Consider the following 20,699-nt stretch of genomic DNA (forward strand, 5'->3'; position numbering starts at 1 on the left):
TTTCTAGCCCGATTCCTTGGAGCTTCTTCTCCAGCAACCCTACCCTGAAAACTAGACTCGCGATGCTTTCAAGTGGCTTTGGAATCACTCCAAATGCATGAGTATACTGGGAGAACTTCTTGTCCCAAGTTGAAGCTATTTCCAGACTTCACTGTCTAATTGCGTCTCTTCTTTAAGCTTTATGACCGACGCATAGATTTGCTATCAATACATAGTTTAATCAGCTTTCACACTCTTCTTAATGTCCTTTTGAATTATGATCTGAAGAGAAATCCTTGCCTATTTGTTGGATCGATATGGCAACCCTAGAGGGGGGTGAATAGGGTTTAATTAAACTTTTTTTTTCTAAATTAAACTAATTAATACACTTTTTATAAATAATAAGAAAAATTCAATTTATGCAACAAATAAGATGACAAAAATGTGATAATTTAATTCTATCAAATTTTAGCAAATAAATAAGAACAAACTAAAACATACAATAAATTGCTTAAATTAATTGTCAAAATAAAAATGAAAGAGTTAGAGAAAAAGACACCGTAATTTTTATAGTGGTTCGGTCAAACTCGACCTACTCCACTCCCCAAGCATCTCTTGGGAATTTAAATAAAATCTTTCCGACTCTTTCCATAGATTAGAGCCCAACCGTTACACCACCGCTCCTTTTAGGGGTTCAAGGGCAAACCCGATCCTTTCCACGGTTTAGGATCAAACCGTTACAAATGTTGGAAGTTTTTGAAGAACACAATACAACTCTCAGTAGAGTGGATTTATAAGTTTAAGCACTCAACAAATTTATCTTCACAATACAATAACACTCTCTCAATAATAAGATGAAAAGAAAAAAAAATTGGAACTTTTGAGTTTTGGAGGATTATGAAATGTAAAATTTGTTAGTTTAAAATTTTGAGAGAAAGATGGTTTATATAGAGATGAAAAATTTTTAGAAACCACAATTAATTTGGACCATTGGATTTTGGAAAAGAAAAATTAATGGTGGTGATTTTAAACTAAACTAGTCATTAGATACAAACAAAATATAATATTAAATTCTTTTTCTTTTGAAATTCATTTTCATTTTAAAATTAATCCAAAAAATAAAAAAACATACCATGTGTCAAAAACTAGCCATTAGACACAAACATAAAATAATATTAAATTTATTTTCCTTTTAATTAATTTTCTTTTTAAATTCATTCTTTTTAAAGTCAATCCAAAAATAAAAAACATACAATGTGTAAAAAAACTAGTCGTTAGACACAAACATAAAATAATATTAAACTTATTTTCCTTTTAATTCATTTTCTTTTTAAATTCATTCTTTTTAAAGTCAATCTAAAAATAAAAAACATATCATGTGTAAAAAACTAGCCGTTAGACACAAACATAAAATAATATTAAATTTATTTTCCTTTTAAATTTCTTTTAAATTTCAATTTTTTTTATTTTAAATCAATCCAAAAATCAAAAGTTCATCATATGTTAATCTTTTAATGATCTACCATTCAACCAATATGCTGCCACATGTCTATATGTAAATGGTCTAGTTATGCCACGTCATCCACTACGATATTTTCTCTATAGACTTGTTTCGGTCATATCGTCTTCGTTTTAGCTCCGATTTGAGTGATTCAAAAGGTGTTGGGATCGTTGTTCCGAGCTCTACGCTATGGACATATTAAAACACTAAGATTTTCAGTAATTAAAAATTTAGTTTGTTATCATCAAAACATTGATTAATTAATTAATTAAAATTAATTAATTTGAGATTAAGGGCCAAAAAGCCAACTATCTCCCCCTTTTGATGATGACAAACCATTCAAGACAAATAGCTTGAAATACATGTAAACCATATGTAGCATATGTAGCACATAGTAAAATTCAACATATTACCATAAAGATCATTCTTAAAGTTCACTTAAAAAAAAAAAAAAATTCTCCCCCTAATTAATACAATCAAAATCATAACAAATTTATAGCATATTTTTCTTAAACTTCTCCCCCTTTGGAATCATCAAAAAGAATAATTAAGAAAAATTTAGAACTACATAAATGTTTCCCTTAAAAACATGAACATAAATTTAGCACAACTCCCCCTAAGAATATTAACACATGCTTTCCATATCTCCCCCTATCAAAATGCCTTCTAAAAGATTTAACAAGTAAAATTATAAAATCAAGAGGCATCACAACGAATAATACCGAGCTCAAGCCTATTTTTGCAAAAGTTTTCTTCATTCAAAGGCTTGGTAAAAATATCCGCTAATTGATTATTAGAGCCTACAAATTCAAGAGTAATATTATCATTTTGCACATGCTCTCTAATAAAGTGATGCCTAATATCAATATGCTTAGTCCTAGAATGATGTATAGGATTTTTAGTCAAATTAATAGCACTAGTATTATCACAAAATATAGGCACATTATCAAACTTTAATCCAAAATCACAAAGAGTTTGTTTCATCCAAAGAATTTGAGCACAACAACTAGCAACTGCAATATATTCCACTTCGGTAGTGGATAAGACAACCGAATTTTGTTTTTTACTAAACCAAGAAACTAAAGAACTACTAAGAAATTGACAAGTCCTACTAGTACTCTTACGGTCAAGTAAACTACCCGCAAAATCCGCATCGGAATATCCTATCAAATTAAATTCAATATTTCTAGGATACCATAAGCCTAAATCAATAGTACCAAGAAAATATTTAAAAATTCTTTTAACGGCATGTAAATGTGATTCCTTAGGACAAGATTGAAATCTAGCACAAAGACATACACTAAACATAATATCGGGTCTACTAGCGGTTAAATAAAGTAAAGATCCAATCATACCTCTATAAGTTTTTATATCCACACACTTACCTTTTTCATCCTTGTCAAGCTTAGTGGATATGCTCATAGGAGTTTTTGCAATTTTACCTTCATTGAATTTGAACCTTTTGAGCAAATCCCTTGTGTATTTTTCTTGACTTATGAAAATACCATATTTGAGTTGTTTGAGAGTCCAAGGAAGAAGCTAAGTTCTCCCATCATACTCATCTCGAATTCACTATGCATACACTTAGAAAATTCTTCACACAAAGATGGATTAGTAGAACCAAAAATAATATCATCCACATATATTTGTAATAAAAGCATATCATTTTCTTTAGTCTTAATAAAAAGAGTAGTATCAATTTTACCCATTTTAAATCCATTCTCAAGTAAGAAATTACTAAGTCTATCATACCAAGCTCTTGGAGCTTGTTTTAAGCCATAAAGAGCCTTTTTCAACTTATAGACATGATTAGGAAAATCAAAACTTTCAAACCCCGAAGGTTGTTCTACATAAACTTCCTCCATGATATAACCATTTAAAAATGCACTTTTCACATCCATTTGATACAAAATGAAATTCTTATAAGAAGCAAAAGCAAGCAACATTCTAATAGCTTCTAATCTAGCAACGAGTGTAAAAGTTTTTTCATAATCTATTCCTTCCTCTTGACAGTAACCTTGAGCTACAAGTCTAGTTTTATTTCTAATGATATTTCCATTTTCATCCATTTTATTTCTAAAGACCCATTTAGTTCCAATTATAGAAGCATGAGAGGGCCTAGGGACTAATTCCCAAACTTTATTCCTTTCAAATTGATTTAATTCTTCTTGCATAGCTAAAATCCAAAATTCATCATTTTCGGCATCTTTAAAACTTTTTTATTCAATTTGAGAAACAAAACAAGATTATTAACATATTAAGAGAGGAACGAGTTTTCACACCTTGTTCGGGATCACCAAGAATTAAATCTTTGGGATGGGAAGGAGTATACCTCCACTCTTTAGGCATGGATGAAGAACCAACTTTGTTCTTTTCGATTAAGCTCACCTTTTGCTTACTTGAAACAATTTCCTTGCCTTTGTCACTAACAAGTAAATCTCCAAAATTTTCTTCTAAAACATCACTATAAATAGGCTCATTAGAAATAACATTGCAAGATTCATCAAATACTACATGCATAGATTCCTCAATTACTAAAGTTCTTTTATTGAAAACTCTATAAGCTTTACTAGTAGAGGAATAGCCAAGGAAAATACCAACATCCGTCTTAGAATCAAAATTTTCAAGTTTTTCTTTGTTATTCAAAATAAAACATTTGCAACCAAAAATTTTGAAATACCCAATATTTGGAATTTTGTTATGCTAAAGTTCATAAGGAGTTTTATCCAAAGAAGGTCTAATTAAAACTCTATTTAAAACACAAACGGTGTTAACGGCTTCCACCTAAAAGTATGTAGGTAAACCATAATCATTCAACATTGATCTAGCAAATTCTTGCAAAGTACGATTTTTCCTTTCAACTACACCGTTTTGTTGTGGAGTTCTTGGAGCGGAGAAATTATGAGAAAAACCATTTTCTTCACAAAAAGTTTCAAAAGTATTGTTATCAAATTCTCCTCCATGATCACTCATAATTTTAGAAATCAAAAAAACCTTTTTCATTTTGAACTCTTTTTGCAAAACTAGAAAAGCTTTTCAAAGCATCATCCTTATGTTTTAGCATCAAAACCCAAGTAAATCTTGAAAAATCATCAACTATCACAAAGGCATAATAGTTCCCTCCAAAACTAGCAATTCTAGAAGGGCCAAATAAGTCCATGTGTAATAGTTGAAGGGATCTAGTTATAGAGATTACATTTTTAGATTTGAAAGAAGACTTAGTTTGCTTACCCATTTGACAAGCATCACAAACTTTGTCTTTTTCAAATTCAAATTTGGGAAGACCTCTAACCAAAGAATTCTTGGAAATATTTGAAATTAAGTGCATGTTAGCATGTCCTAGTCTTCTATGCCATAACCAAGAATTATTATGCAAAGCCGATAAACATTTATCATTAATAGGACAATCATTCAAATCAATAGTATAAAATTTTTCATCTCTATTTCTAACATATATAACTTTTCTATCACTAGCATTTTCAATGATGCAATTCTTTTTATCAAATACAACTCTAAAGCCTTTATCACACAATTGACTAATACTAAGTAAATCATGCTTCAAACCATTAACCAAAAGTACATTTTCAATTAAAATAGAAGATTCATTACCTATACTACCTTTACCAATTATTTTACCTTTCTTGTTGTCACCAAAGGTTACAAGACCTCCATCCTTTTTGGAGAGAGAGACAAACTTGAACGGGTCTCCCGTCATGTGCCTCGAGCAACCACTATCCAAGTACCACTTGTTTTTCTTAGAGGCTTTCAAACAAACCTACAAACACAAATGTTCAAGTTTGATTCTTTGGTACCCACACTTGTTTGGGTCCTAGATGGTTAGCATTGACAAACTTGGGAATCCATTTCATTTTTGCATAGACATTTAAGGCATTGGATTTAGACAAGTAACAAGAATAAGTTGTATGTCCAAACTTGCCACATGAGAAACAAACAACATTATGCAAAGATTTATCTCTTACAACAAATTTATGCACTCTACTTTTCTTGGAGAAATTATTCCTTGGAGCATTGTGAAACTTTGCCCTTTGAGAAAAATTTCTTCTTGGAGAAGTAGTATGAGCATATTTCAATTTAAAACACTTAGGTCTAATATGACCTTCAACACCACAATAATGACATATAGGCACAAAGTTAGATTTAACATGCTTAGACACAACCTTAGGTATATTAAGCTTAGGCATATTATGAGATGCTTTAACAAAGATAGTTTTAGAACTTGAAGGAGTAGAACATTCATCAATATAGCCTAAACCTCTTTTATCGCCAAAAGGCTTGCCTACTTCAATTATCTTGTCTAATCTTTGAGCACCTATTGTCAACTTTTTAATAGATTCTTTAGCCTTATCAAGTTCTTGCAAAGTACTAAATTCCTTTTCTTTGAGTAATTTAATCAAATTATTTTTTTCACAACTATCATGCTCAAGAAATTTAACTTTGTCAAGCAAGGGATTTTTCTCATTACAATCAAAAGCATGCTTGTCATAAGAGATATTCATTTCATCAATATGTTAGCATCATGCTCATTCTCTTTTAAGCAAGCAATTTCTTCAAGTAAAGACTTATTTTTACTAGATAAAACATTGTATTTCTTTTTAAGCACAACATACTTAGAACTAAGTTTTTCTAAATTATTTTGCATATTTTCAAAAGCTTCGAACAATTTATTATAAGAAAGAGGTTCTAGAGTTACCTCATCATTTTGCCTCTTTGTCACTATTAGCCATGAAGAAAAAATTGGTCACTTCTTCATTATCACTCCCACTTTCGCTTTCATCGCTATCATCCCAAGTAGCTTTCATTGCTTTCTTCTTGGATTTCTTGGATGATTTGAGAAAAGGACAATCGGTTCTAATATTATCTGGCTTCTTGCATTCATAGCATATTACCTCATCCTTTTTGCTCTTTTCACCTTTTGACTCTTTTTGGTTGGAGAGATGCTTCTTGAATTGCTTCTTTCTCTTGATGAAGTTCTTATACTTACGTGAAAGATAGGCAACATCATCTTCATCAAGGTCATCTTCATCTTGGGAGTCAACTTCTAAAGAGATGGTCTTTAAAGCTATACTCTTTTCTTTCTTTTTCTTCTCATCCTCCATGTTTTTTTTTTTATCTTTATTTCATGCGTCAACAACGAGCCCATGAGTTCATCAATGGAGAGAGATTTGACATCCTTTGCCTCTTGAATGACAGTGACTTTAGGCTCCCATTGTTTAGGCAAAGACCACAATAGCTTCTTTATCTTCTCAAGATTTGAGTACTTTTTCCCAAGTTCTTCTAAAGCATTGACAATGTTAGTAAATATATAAACATATCGGAAATAGCTTCATTTTCATCAATTTTAAACATTTCATATTGATGAACTAACATGTCAATCTTTGTTTCTTTTACTTGACTAATTCCTTCATGAGTAATTTCTAATTTATCCCATATCTCTTTAGCGGTTTTGCAAATAGACACTTCATTATACTCAACTTCACTCAAAGCACAAAATAAGCAATTAATAGCTTTCGCATTTAAAGAGCATGCTTCTTTTCATTTATTGACCATTCTTCCTTAGGTTTTATAGTGCTAACACCATCAACATATTTTGTTGGAATTTTAAAACCTTCCTCAACAATATCCCATAAATCATAATCAATAGAAAGCAAGAAAAATCTCATTTTATTTTTCTAATAACTATAATTAGTATCATTAAAGAAAGGATGCTTTGTAATAGATTGACTATCGGTAAAAGGGATAAAATCTAAAGTTGTCATAGCTAAAAAACAATTAAGTTTATCAAGAAATAAATATTTTAAGAAGAGCAACCCACTCTGATACCAATTGTTGGATCGATATGGCAACCCTAAAGGGGGTGAATAGGGTTTAATTAATCTTTTTTTCTAAATTAACCCAATTAAACTAATTGATACACTTTTTATAAATAATAAGAAAAATTCAATTTATGCAACAAATAAGATGATAAAAATGTGATAATTTAATTCTATCAAATTTTAGAAAATAAATAAGAACAAACTAAAACATACAATAAATTACTTAAATTAATTACAAAAATAAAAAGGAAAGAGTTAGAGAAGAAGACACCGTAATTTTTATAGTGGTTCGGTCAAACTCGACTTACTCCACTCCCCAAGCGCCTCTTGGGAATTTGAATAAAATTTTTCTGACTCTTTCTACGGATTAAAGCCCAACTGTTACACCACCGCTCCTTTTACGGGTTCAAGAGCAAACTCGATCCTTTCCACGGTTTAGGATCAAACTGTTACAAATGTTGGAAGTTTTTGAAGAACACAATACGACTCTCACTAGAGTGGATTTACAAGTTTGAGCACTCAATAAATTTATCCTCACAATACAATAACACTCTCTCAAGAATAAGATGAAAAGAAAAAAAAAATGGAACTTTTGAGTTTTGGAGGATTATGAAATGTAAAATTTGTTAATTTAAAATTTTGAAAGGAAGATGGTTTATATAGAGATGAAAATTTTTTAGAAACCACAATTAATTTGGACCATTGGATTTTGGAAAAGAAAAATCAATGGTGGAGATTTTAAACTAAACTAGTCGTTAGATACAAACAAAATATAATATTAAATTTCTTTTCTTTTGAAATTAATTTTCATTTTTAAAATTAATCCAAAAAATAAAAAAAATATGTCATGTGTCAAAAACTAGCTGTTAGACACAAACATAAAATAATATTAAATTTATTTTTTTTAAATTCATTTTCTTTTTAAATTCATTCTTTTTAAAGTCAATCCAAAAATAAAAAACATACCATGTGTAAAAAACTAGCCATTAGACACAAACATAAAATAATATTAAACTTATTTTCCTTTTAATTCATTTTCTTTTTAAATTCATTCATTTTAAAGTCAATCTAAAAATAAAAAATATACCATGTGTAAAAAACTAGCCGTTAGACACAAACATAAAATAATATTAAATTTATTTTCCTTTTAAATTTCAATTTTTTTTTTATTTTAAATCAATCCAAAAATCAAAAGTCTATCATATGTTAATCTCTTAATGATCCACCATTCAACCAATATGCTGCCACATGTCTACATGCAAATGGTCTAGTTATGTCACGTCATTCACCACGGTATTTTCTCTATAGACTTGTTTCGGTCATATAGTCTTTGTTTTAGCTCCGATTTGAGTGATTCAAAAGGTGTTGGAATCGTTTTCTGAGCTCTACACTATGGACATATTAAAACACTAAGATTTTCAGTAATAAAAAATTTATTGATTAATTAACTAAAATTAATTAATTTGAGATTAAGGGCCAAAAAGCCAACATTATTTATAGGCGTCCAAAATCTCTCCAAAGCTGACACCTCCTACTTAGCCGCATGTCCAAATGTCTTTTCCCCACACTATCAACGCAACCCTCAATCACCGCAATCTAAGGTGTCTTCCTCTTCCTTTGCCAACACAAAATGCTTAAATTTACATGTCTTCTTGTGCATCCACTTCATTTGCTTAAGGCCTAAGATTTCTTCTCAACAAGCCACATGTCCGGATGACGACTTGCATGCGTCTATCCAATCTTATATGCGGTCATCTAACCACAAATGCGTCCATCCAATTGCCGCAACATCCCTACGTCCGAACACCACCAGTTGGCACATACATCCATTCAATCTTACCTTGTGCATCTAATTAACACAACTTGGTCACATATGCTAGATGCTCGCAAGGCTCATCTTTGGCCGCATATCCTTCTCTTTCGCATGGCGTACCTTTGCCCTATGGGCTCAACTAGGATAATGACCAACACTCTTTCAACGCATATTACTAGCTTGTCCTATGCGCCCGCATGCCCTCAGATATCCAACGCATAGTATTAGCCTTGTGTACCACAAGCCTTAGCAACGCAAGACGTTCCACCATGCGTCCACCATAGCTTGTTTCATCGTCTAGCTCATCCTTTAGCAAGGTCGCGACATAGTACCATCGCATAATGTTGTCGCATACCATCGCGTAGCACTGCCGCATCTATCGCGTAACATCGCCATCGTGTAGCACTACCGCATGCCATCGCATAGCACTGCCGCATCCATCGCGTAGCATCGCCGCATGCCTCCATCGCGTAGCACTACCCCTTGATCATCCAACGTGCGCACTTCAATGCCCAGCGCCCTTGTCCGCGCAACTTGAGGCTGCCGCATGTGTTTTTCTAACCTCTTAAGACATTGGTTGCCGCATGCGTTTCTCCTAGCCACACTTTGGCTTCCTTCAACGCCACATATAACCTCTAAATGACCAAGGCCAACGCATGGAACAACACTTAGACAATTTTATAGCTTCCAAGCATGGGTTACACTTAGCCAATTTTTCCAAGCTTTATCCAAGATCAAGCTTCCAAATTCACACTTTTCTTCTAATTTTTCACCATTTTCTCTACAATTACACATTAGTTTCCACATCAACCTACTCACCATACTGGTCTCAGTAGGGAACATACTCAAGTAGAGAAATCAGGGTTCAGGGTTCACAAAGCATGAGCTACATCTCATGCAGCTATCTTCCTTGCATGATGGTTTGCAATATATTTAAGAGATTAGAGTGAATTTAAGGCAATGCAATCAATAGAATTTTACTGAAAGTTCGAGTTGAAGAAGGAGTTCTTCAAGTGGGTTACTGTTGTGAACCATTCTCCAAGTTCCCTTAATTCCAGCTTATTTTGAGTTCCATAACTCAATCTAGAGCACCAAGAGAATAGTGAGGAAGATCTTGAGGTGGTCTACAATGAGATATGGAGGAATTTGCAGCTGGAAATCGAGATTTCAAGAGTTCTACAAAGGTATGACTTGAAACCCATTTATTTCTGCTTGAGCATGCTTTATATTCTGCCAAAATTATTGAATTGGAGTGCTTATTAATCCTTGTCGCTTCCGCTGCATACTGATACAATCCTATAATTGGTATCAGAGCATCATATAAGCATTCAATTTAGTTTAATTTTGGTGTGGTAGGTGTTTTATATGAGTAATATGAAACTGTTGCACTGATATGGTTTTCTGAGTTTTGGCTTTTAATTTCTCTTCGATTTCTCAGTTAAATTTGTAATTGGGTCTTGGTTGATGAGCTTATATGTGTTCCCAAGAGTCTGTAATTTATTTGGAGTCATTAGAGTTAAAATTAAGCTAAAATCTAAGAAACAAGTGAAAAAGGCCGAGTTGCAGATTCCAGTTTTTCAGCCTCTATTCATATCGTCGTTGAGGTTCAGTGCTAGACGATCGTTTAGCTTCGAGCATTAGACAATATGAAGAAAAGCTAGATGATCGTGTACCTTTGGGCATTGAACGTTGAAGTGTTGTGCGCTAGACGATCGTGTACCTGCGGGAGCTAAACGATGCATTGAAGTACTATGCGATGGCGTTACACGATCGTGTAGCTTCGCATGGGAGCTAAACGATGCGTTGAAGAGCTATGTGATAGCATTACACGATCTTCTTCCTTTGTGCGACAGCTAACTGATGCTTTGAAACGCTATGCGATAGCGCTACACATTCGTGTAGCTATGCGTGCTCTAAACGATTAACGAGAGGCGCTATGCGATGGCACTCAGCGATCGTGTAGTATTTTTCCGACGTTAGACGATAGGGCTGCACGATAGTGTTGGACACTAAGCAATCATGTAGCGTTGTCCGACACTAGACGATGACACTATACGATAGATGGAAGACACTAAATGATCGTGTAGCTTGGTCAGGCGTTATGCGTTGGCTGCTACATGATCAGGCAAACACTAAACGATGAGGCAAATGGAAGACGATGGTCGTCAATGCTAAACGATGAACTTTAGCGAAATATTGAGCATGGAGCGAGAGTAGCCGGTTCGATTGGTTCTCTTGAGGTCCGGTCTGGTTCAGCCTCAAATGATTTTTGGTTGGTCCTGTTCAGACTCTACTGGTCTAGTGCAGATGGTTCGGGTTCGATTTAAGCTACTTGAGTTCGGTTTGGAGCGGTTCGAGCGGTCCAAAAGAGGTGTATAAGTTGTTTTGTAATTTTTAGGCTTTTGCTTGCTTGTTTTTGCCAAAACTAAAACCATGTCAGTCTATGTTTAATTATTTTATGCATTTGATGTATGTTATAATTAAATAAATCTTGTATGTGCATACAGTATGCCATGTAGATTTAAAACTCCACCGTAGGAAGCATATTACATGCATTGAAAGTATGCTATAATTTGTTATAATATATAGTATGCATGTTAGGGTTTCTTGTATCTAATATAATTGTTATATTAAATATTGAATGCCTTTATGTATGTTGTGGATGTTTAGCATGTCTAAAATTTTGTAAGTTATTATAAAATTGGGTTAGACATTTAAAATCTATAACAAAGAACAGTCGCATGCTCATGTAGGTTAACCACTTGTTTTAATAGTTAAAATAGGTCGTTAAACTTGTAAAACTCAGATTACAAACTCAACCGGTATATAATCCTAACGAAGGTTGGGGGTATTTAAGTTGACGGTCTACGGAACACCTTCTACCTGGAGATTATGGCCGAATTATTGAGCGTTGGTAACTTATTTTATGAGCATACGTGAGCGATGTGAGGTAATAAAATGGTTTATCACATAGACATCGTAGGTTTAAGTCCATTTATAAGTGTTATACTTGGATAAACTACATAGACTTAGGGTTGTTTTTATTAGCCGAAAAATAACCTAAGTATAAATTTACCCTTTTAATAAAACACTTCAGTGGTAGTTCAATAACTTCTATATGATAAAGTTATTAGTAAACTTCAGTGGGAGATTAATAACATATACGATACGTTATTTTTAGCTCTCACGTCCTTGAATTCATAGTCTAGATTTAAATGGTACTTCGTGTCACCCTGGAAGTGACCTCCATTCAGAAAGTATAGCTTAAATCTAGATTTCGGTGAATAAGGGAAAGTTATTCGATTAGAAATCAAGTATACGATTTCAACTGCCACATATCCACATAGTTCACACCATGAGATTCATATGACGCTTCATGTCACCTTGGAAGTAACCTCCATTCGGAAAGCAGATGTATGAGTCAATACCAAGGTGAACGAGGGAAGTAGTTCATTGTAAGTGGGTGAAGGATATGTGTCAACAGATACTGCGGTCTCTTTCGTTAGTTTAGACCTTGAGATTCCTATGTTGTGCCTGCTGGTTAGTTTTAAGCGGCCCTTTGCTAGTCGTTTAATGGTTGCTATCCATTCGGAGGGTTGTAACATAGGATTCAGAACAACTCAAGCTCCAGAAATGGATAAGATTTCTTAGGTCCATTCCAACCTTAACTCTCCACTTCAGTAGCATAGTTGGGACCGATCTCTGACGTCTGAAAATGGAGGGTTACACTTACAAAATTACTAAGTGTTAATAACTTCTAACCAGAAACGGTACCTAAATGACTATCGGAATATGAGTTATTCTGGAGATAGTATTTAGTCAAGAATGTCTTGCTGTAGTATCGTTGCAAAAGAATAATCTTGGGTACATTATTAAATTTGCTAAAATTTGATTGGATTTAAAAGCAATTCACTTATAAATTTTTTTTTATAATTTCATAATGACGAGTTTGATAATACAATTGTTGGCATCGGATAGACTGATAGGGAATAATTTTGTGACCTGAAAATCAAATTTGTACACTATACTTGTGATAGACGATTTACGGTTTGTCTTAACAGAGGATTGTCCTCCCATTCTGAGCTCTAACACAAACCGAACTATTCGGGATGCGTATGATAGATGGATCAGGGCGAATGATAAAGCCCGTGCTTATGTCCTCGACAACATATCTGATGTTTTGGCGAAGAAACATGAGGATATGGGTACTGCCAAAGAGATTATAGAATCTCTACGAGGGATGTTTGGACAACCGTCTTTCACCCTAAGGCATGATGTCATAAAATACATTTACAACAGCTGCATGAAAGAGAGGGCCTCTGTTCGTGAACATGTCTTGGACATGATGGTCCACTTAAATGTGGCGGAAGTAAACGACATTGTTGTTGACGAGAGAAGTCAAGTTGGTTTTATTCTAAAATCTCTTCCGAAGAGTTTTCTGCAATTCTGTATGAATGCATTAATGAATAAAATTGATTGACTACTCTGCTGAATGAGCTACAAGCTTACCAGACTATGTTGAGAACTAAAGGTCTGGAATCAGAAGTAAATGTTACTATTGCTGAGAAGACAGGAACGTCTTCCAAGCTTGATGTTGCTTCCTTTTCACAGAGTAAGAGTACTCTTGTCAAGAAGAACAAAGGAAAAGGGAAGAAGAAACTCATTAGAAAGAAATGCAAGAAAAACGCTGCAGATAAAGGGAAGTATTTCCACTGCAATAAAGAAGGGCACTGAAAGAGAAATTGCCCTCAGTATCTTGTCGAGAAGAGAGCAGAGAAAGTTAAACAGGAAAACTAGTTCTTGAGACCGCTTGCTCAGCTTGACCAGTGGGAGATGTTGTTACTTGATCTTACTTGCTTTTGTGATCTTGTAAAGAACAAATTGTATATATTTTTGCTATAAATGAAATGTTCATTATCGAAAAGATATGTTTGTTCTATCTCATAACAACTTCTGTTAAGAATAAAATTATTAAAATCCATTTGCAAATATTCAGATAAAAACAGCTAGATCAGAGTATAGAAAGTTTCTAGATCTGACTGTTAACATAAAGTTGTTAAGATAGGTCAGATGCGTCTTACTCAAAGAGTTGAGAGTACCTCAATGTAGTGGGAGGAAAGTGTGCTTCCTAGTCATTATTGAGAATAAGACGCAATCCCATATACTTTAATTAAAAACCTATTATACACTGACATGTTTACAATGATTCTTTCGGCTAAAGTGTTTGAGAATTACCTAGTAAGACTAGGAAGACCAGATTAATAACCTAGGGCAAGTGGGAAAAATATCGGGTATGGGATGCCGAATAGTAAACCATGGGTATGGGATGCTCTAATTTATTGTATTTCTCTATAAAACTCAGAAACTCAATCTTATATATTGGATATATAAGTTACCACTGGAGTTTTAGTTCAAGTGGGAGTTTGTTGGGTTTTATGTTCTAAAACTCGTGGTTTGTAAACAATAGAACTTATTCTGAAAATTCAATAAGGTGTTATTGAATAGGTGTTTTGCTTATTAGAAATCCAATAAACCTAAAAGTCCCTTGACTATTACATGAGTACCTGAACTTTATGTGGAGACATAAAAGTGGATCAGGTTCGAATAAATAGTCAAAATGATCTATAGTATATGAATAAGGTTGGGTGCCTTATTCTGGTAACACTATTGGATGTGACCTGCTCTGTAGTTGTTACAAAGAGTTGTAAAGTGCTACAAACAAAGTGATCCTAATTCGTACATGTTATGACATGAGAAGTGGGGGCGTCCCTATGCAAAACGGTTTGTACACTATTTCAAAGCGATGACCTAAGTAACTTGACCTTAATCCTGAGCTAACTATGAACTTTTGTTTATTCGGGATTATCCTTAGATTTGCATAAGTGAGGGTTGGCTTAACAGCGCCGACTTAATAACCTCCCATTTCAGGGGTAAGATTGGATACATAGCTGGGGACATAGGATGTAAGACGGAATTCATTCCTACCCGCTGTTAGGGATAGTAGAGAGGTTGTTCCCTTAAGTGCTGATTCTAGGTCTTGAATAAGGGGCTCCACCCTCTCACTGGCTTAAAAGGGACCCAGTTTTGTTGATTGGATCACAAAACAATTATTCATTAGAGGATCAGTGGAACTTAAGGAACAAGAGGTAATTTCGGGGGTAAAAGAGATTCGACCCAGTCGTTATTACGAACAACCTGTGAAGGGTTAACTTACTAATCATGTTTATATCGAGTGGACATAATATATCTACAGTGAGGGGAGTTCAATTATGGGCTTTAGTGAAGTGACCCATTAGTTAACGAACGAGGGTTAGTTCGGTCTAATGAGTTTAGTCGATTAATCTCCAATCGTTGGAGCCCATAATCTGTAGGTCTGCGAGGTCCCCTACTAGCTCATAAATGGAGTAGCTCTAGAGTAGCGTAATAAGTTAATTCGAAACGTTCAAATGAGAATTGAACGCAATTGGAGAATTAATATTTAAATTGTTTAAATAATTATTTATTAATTTTATTAGAAAAATTAATTTTTGAAATTAATTTATAAAATTAATAAGATTTTTATTTTTGAAATCAAAATTATTTTTCTAAAATCAAATTTGGAATTTGAAAATTGAAAAATACACAAAATTAAAAATTGGGATTTTCCATTATCATTTTTAAGCAGCTCACCCATAACCCACCATCTTTGAGCTTCAATTACTCCAAGCATGAGCTGCATCTCATGCAACTATCTTCTTTACATGATGGTCTGCAATATATTTAAGAGATTGGAGTGAATTTGAGGCAATACAATCAATAGAATTTTGCTGAAAATTCGGGTTGAAGAAGGAGTTCTTCAAGTGGGTTGCTGTTGTGAACCATTCTCCAAGTTCCCTTGTTTCCAACTTATTTTGAGTCCCATAACTCAATCTAGAGCACTAAGATAATAGTGGGAAAGATCTTGGGGTAGTCTACAACGAGATTTGGAATAATTTGCAGCTAGAAATCGAGATTTCAAGAGTTCTACAAAGGTATGACTTGAAATTCATTTATTTCTACTTGAGCATGCTTTATATTCTTCCAAAATTATTGAATTAGAGTGCTTATTGATCCTTGTCGCTTCCGCTGCATGTTGATAAAATCCTACATTTATTTATCTTTTGTGGAAGTGTTTTTTCCTTCAAAATTTAGGGAAGTTTTTAATCTCAATTCTCAACAACATTCTCTTGAATAGGTAATGTTTTACTTTTCTTTTCCCATGCAATTTTCGTTATATATATTAGTTTTAGAGTTGTATAAGATAATTTCTTTGTTACCTGTTAGGCTATACGTATCATATCATTGATATGTAAGTTTGAAATTCTTCTTAGACTTTTTAGTTCTTATATTTTTAAATCTACGTAATAGTTTTTAATATTTTTATTGTGAATACTTGTATAGAGTTGACTCTAATTCAATATGGAGAGATATTTTTATTGTGCCATTAATTTTTTTACAAAATTTTTATAATTTTATTAAGAGCCACTAGCTATGCTCTTAATAAAATCTTGCAAATGTCAACCAGAGTATTTACGATATTATTTAAATCGTCGGTGACTTGAATAAATTGAAATGTTAATGATTCCTAATGTTATTCTCTTAACAAAATTTTGCAAATGTCAACTAGAGCATATACGATGTTATTTAAATCGTTGGTGACTTGAATAAATTGAAGTGTTATTGATCCCCAATAGCTATGCTCTTAACAAAATTTTGCAAATGTCAATCAGAGCATATACGATGTTATTTAAAACGTCAGTGACTTGAATAAATTGAAATGTTATTGATCCCATTCCTTCCGTTTGTCAGTTGTATATTTGTTCATATATCTTTGGATAAATTGATATTGTTGAACCATGTAGTCGAAAATTTTAATTACAAGGATGGGTAATTTCATAATTTGAATATGATTTTTTTTTTTTTTACTTTAAGAAGTTTCTCTCTAAATGTGGATTTCCTCCTATCAAATTTGGACTCCGTTTGGGATTGTTGTAACTTTTAAAATAATTACTAGCAATTGTGCTTTTAGAAAAATCAATTGTAAAAAGAAGTAAAATAGTGTTTCGTAAATTTCAGCTGAAACTTTAAAAAAATAGGTTAAATTATTTGGTAAATAAATATAAAAATATCTTATTTTAGATATAATAAGTAAAATAGACTTATAATCAACTTTTTTAAAAAATTATATTTTAAAATTTTAAATAATTGTTTATTGTTTCTTATATATTAATTTCTAAATATTAAAGAAAATAATTTTATTTTAAAAATATTATGGTATACTTTTTTTAAAAAAATGATCGCATTTAATTCATGAAAAATAAAAAATAGATTTGATTAGGTGAGAAATAGATAAATATATAAAATATTTTTTTTTAAAATATAAAATTGAAAACTAAATATTAATTAAAAATTCTACCTGAGTTTAGGAGCATCTAAAAACTAGAAGAATACTACTTTTAAAGTCAATGTGAAATTAACGTGTTTTTAAAAATGATTTTAACAGATTTAATTTAAACCCGTTTTACCAAACGCGTTAAGATTTTTTCCAAATGACTTTTTGGCACAACTAATGCAATGCCAAACGTAGCGTTCATCAACAAGACTTAGAGAGTGTTAATTAACTATTCATCGATATTTTTTAAAAAATACATATCTAATTTCATTGAGATTAATAAAATTAAACTAAAAATCATTTATCGGTAGATTTTGAAGTTTAGCAAAATTTAACAAAGAGGTTATTAGGGATAGAGAATTCCAATAGAAAAAAAGTTTTGGAATGGATAAGCCAACCTTGTATCTCACCTCAATCATGATATCTCATCTGATGCATAGTTCAACTAGTTAAAATATTTATTTTTGACCTAAATGGTAAAAATTTGAATCTACGTCGCTTACGTCGCTTATTAATATTAATGGTAGAACTTGTTATTTATATATGCATAATTTTTAAGTTTATACTACTATTAAAAAAATATTTTTTTTGTAAATTTAATTAAATATTACAATTAAGATATCTAAAATATAGTTCTTTATCCAAAAATAAACTAACAAGGTTAGTACATGAGTTAAATTTATATTAGTTTTATATTAGTTTTATGGAGTAAAAACATTAATAAATGGAAGTCTCTAAAATTAATTAAAATAGTATTGGAATTATAAGTCTAATACAATTTATATCATTATATTTATAAATAATTTGATTAAAAAATCAAAAGAAAATTTATTTTTCAAAATATAAAGGTAAAAATTGAACGGAAGGCTATTACATGCTAGCTTAATGAATATATATTTATAGTTAGATGTTGCAATTTTCACCCAATAATATTAAATTCAAATAAAAATAATAGATTAAGAAGTATTTTTAAATATAAAAAAATATTTAAAAATATTTATACTTTATAGTAAAAAAATTTAAAAATATAAAATACTTTTGGAAGTTTTTGCTATAAAGTATTAATATTTTTTGTTTTTTTATTTATAAGAATTTTTCTATGGGGTAAAACTAATGGTACTGCCCATTAAAAAAAAAAAAAATCTTGGAAATAAACATAAAAAGTTGGAGGGTTTACTCGGTATTTCAATCCAGTATTGGCCAGCTGTTGTTTTTTGAGCAGACGACAAAATCCGGCTATCGTCATCACATATCTCACTCCCATCATATTACCCATTCCTCAATTTTAATCTCCGTGTCTTAACGGTGTTCCAGCTGTCTGCCACGTCATCCCCCCTTCTCTCTTATATACAACCCTTCCTCTTTCTCACTCTTCCCAATCCATTATTTCTCTCTTCATAATTCACATTTCAATTATATTCCCATTAAAACAAAACAAGAAAAGAACAAGATACTGTCACACTCTCTTCTCTACTGTCATGCTCATGGCCTCCGACCACCCCGCCGCCGCCGCCTTCCGCCGCATCACCGAAGAACAAGAACTCTCCGTCATCGTCGACGCCCTCACCCAAGTCATTTCCGGCGCCGCCTCTTCCGGCCTCCAGTTCCACCACGACCATTTCCACCGCCTCCTCTTCCCTCCCAGCTCCTCCGCCCCTGCTGCCTTCTCCTCCTCTTCAGATTTCGATACGTGTCCCGTCTGTAAAATCAATGGCTGCTTGGGTTGCAATTTCTTCTCCGCCACTGCCTCAACCTCCGCCGCCACCAACAACAACAACAATCCCGGCCGCCGTGTCAAGCGTTTGAAGAAGAATTATAGAGGCGTCCGCCAACGCCCTTGGGGGAAATGGGCCGCCGAAATCCGTGACCCGAAACGTGCCCAACGTGTATGGCTTGGTACCTTCAATACCGCCGAAGATGCCGCACGTGCTTACGATGAAGCTGCTATTAGATTCCGTGGCCCACGTGCCAAACTCAATTTCCCCTTCCCTGATAATTCCTTGACCACATTCCGTTCTTCTCCTCCGCCGGCTTCCACCACCACCTCCGCCTCTACCTCCACCGCCGCCGTAGCAGGAGCTCCAAGAACGTCGTCATCAATGAAAATCGAGACCCAAAATGACATCATATTACCGGAGATCTTCAACGACGACGACGACATCCAGAGATTGCTCATGGATTTTGCTGGTCAATCAAGAAGCTGGTAAAATCAAATTCAAAATTGAGAACAACAAAATTCTTTCAACTATTTTTTTTTTACAATTAGGGAAAGAATATACTTTTTGTTTACTACAGTCAAATTATTTGTTCTTAGAAATTGTAAAATAATAGTGAAATTCAGAACGAAATAAAAAAAAAAAAGTCCACTTTTTTCAAACCCCACGTACGAGCGGATCCTGAAAGTAATATTATAATACTAGATATCCAAAACCGTGCAATCACGTTACGCCACGTGTACAAGTAAAAACATCACGTGCTTAATTGAAGTTTGTTAAGTCTAATTAAATGAGAATTAAACACGGTTTGATACTTAATTAGGTCGTGACTAAACTAAATTAAAATAAAGAAAAATCCCTGATAAGAGAATGATTATGATTGGTTGGTCAAATAAATGAAGTAAGAGGGTTTTCTTGGATGTTTCTTGTACTCGGTGACGTTGAACAGTTTCTGTTGTTACGCGGTCAACTCTAACGACATAAACCGTTTAAGCTTCGGTTTTCTTCGATACGCTCCTTTACTTATCATATTTTTTTTGTTCGACTTTTCCAAACAATATCGACACACGTGTACATTTACTACAACATGTGGATATAAATATTTGAACCTCTACTATTGATGTCACTTTAACTTTAATTATGCTCGTTTTGACGATGATGTGTTTTTTTCTTTTATTAAATAATATAATATTAAATTTACTTTTATCTTGTCAACTTACGATTTTGAGACAATTTGTAATTTAATATGATATCATAATAGATAATTCAGTGGATCTTCTATTCAAACCCTTCTACAATATTATTCTCTCCAATTAATTTTGATTTTCATTTGTTGCGTTTTCTAATATATTTGAAGTTTACAAGTGAGGAGGACTCTTATATGAATATAATATTAAACGAACGACCTTCTCTCATCAACTTAAATTTTTAGATCAATTCCTGATTT

The 20,699-nt window shown here is 32.9% G+C and overlaps 1 protein-coding gene across 1 annotated transcript; it reads left to right on the top strand.

Moving 5' to 3' along the window:
• Window positions 1-18,897: 18,897 nt before the first annotated feature.
• On the top strand, window positions 18,898-19,914 carry LOC120078250 (ethylene-responsive transcription factor ERF109-like). Its single transcript, XM_039032475.2, has one exon. It carries the CDS (start codon window positions 19,016-19,018, stop codon window positions 19,742-19,744), a length of 729 nt encoding a protein of 242 aa, XP_038888403.1. The 5' UTR covers window positions 18,898-19,015; the 3' UTR covers window positions 19,745-19,914.
• Window positions 19,915-20,699: the final 785 nt, after the last annotated feature.

This window comes from Benincasa hispida, chromosome 5, assembly GCF_027475165.1.
Source record: "Benincasa hispida cultivar pf3 chromosome 5, pf3_genome.v1.1, whole genome shotgun sequence".
Classification (NCBI taxonomy): Eukaryota; Viridiplantae; Streptophyta; class Magnoliopsida; order Cucurbitales; family Cucurbitaceae; genus Benincasa; species Benincasa hispida.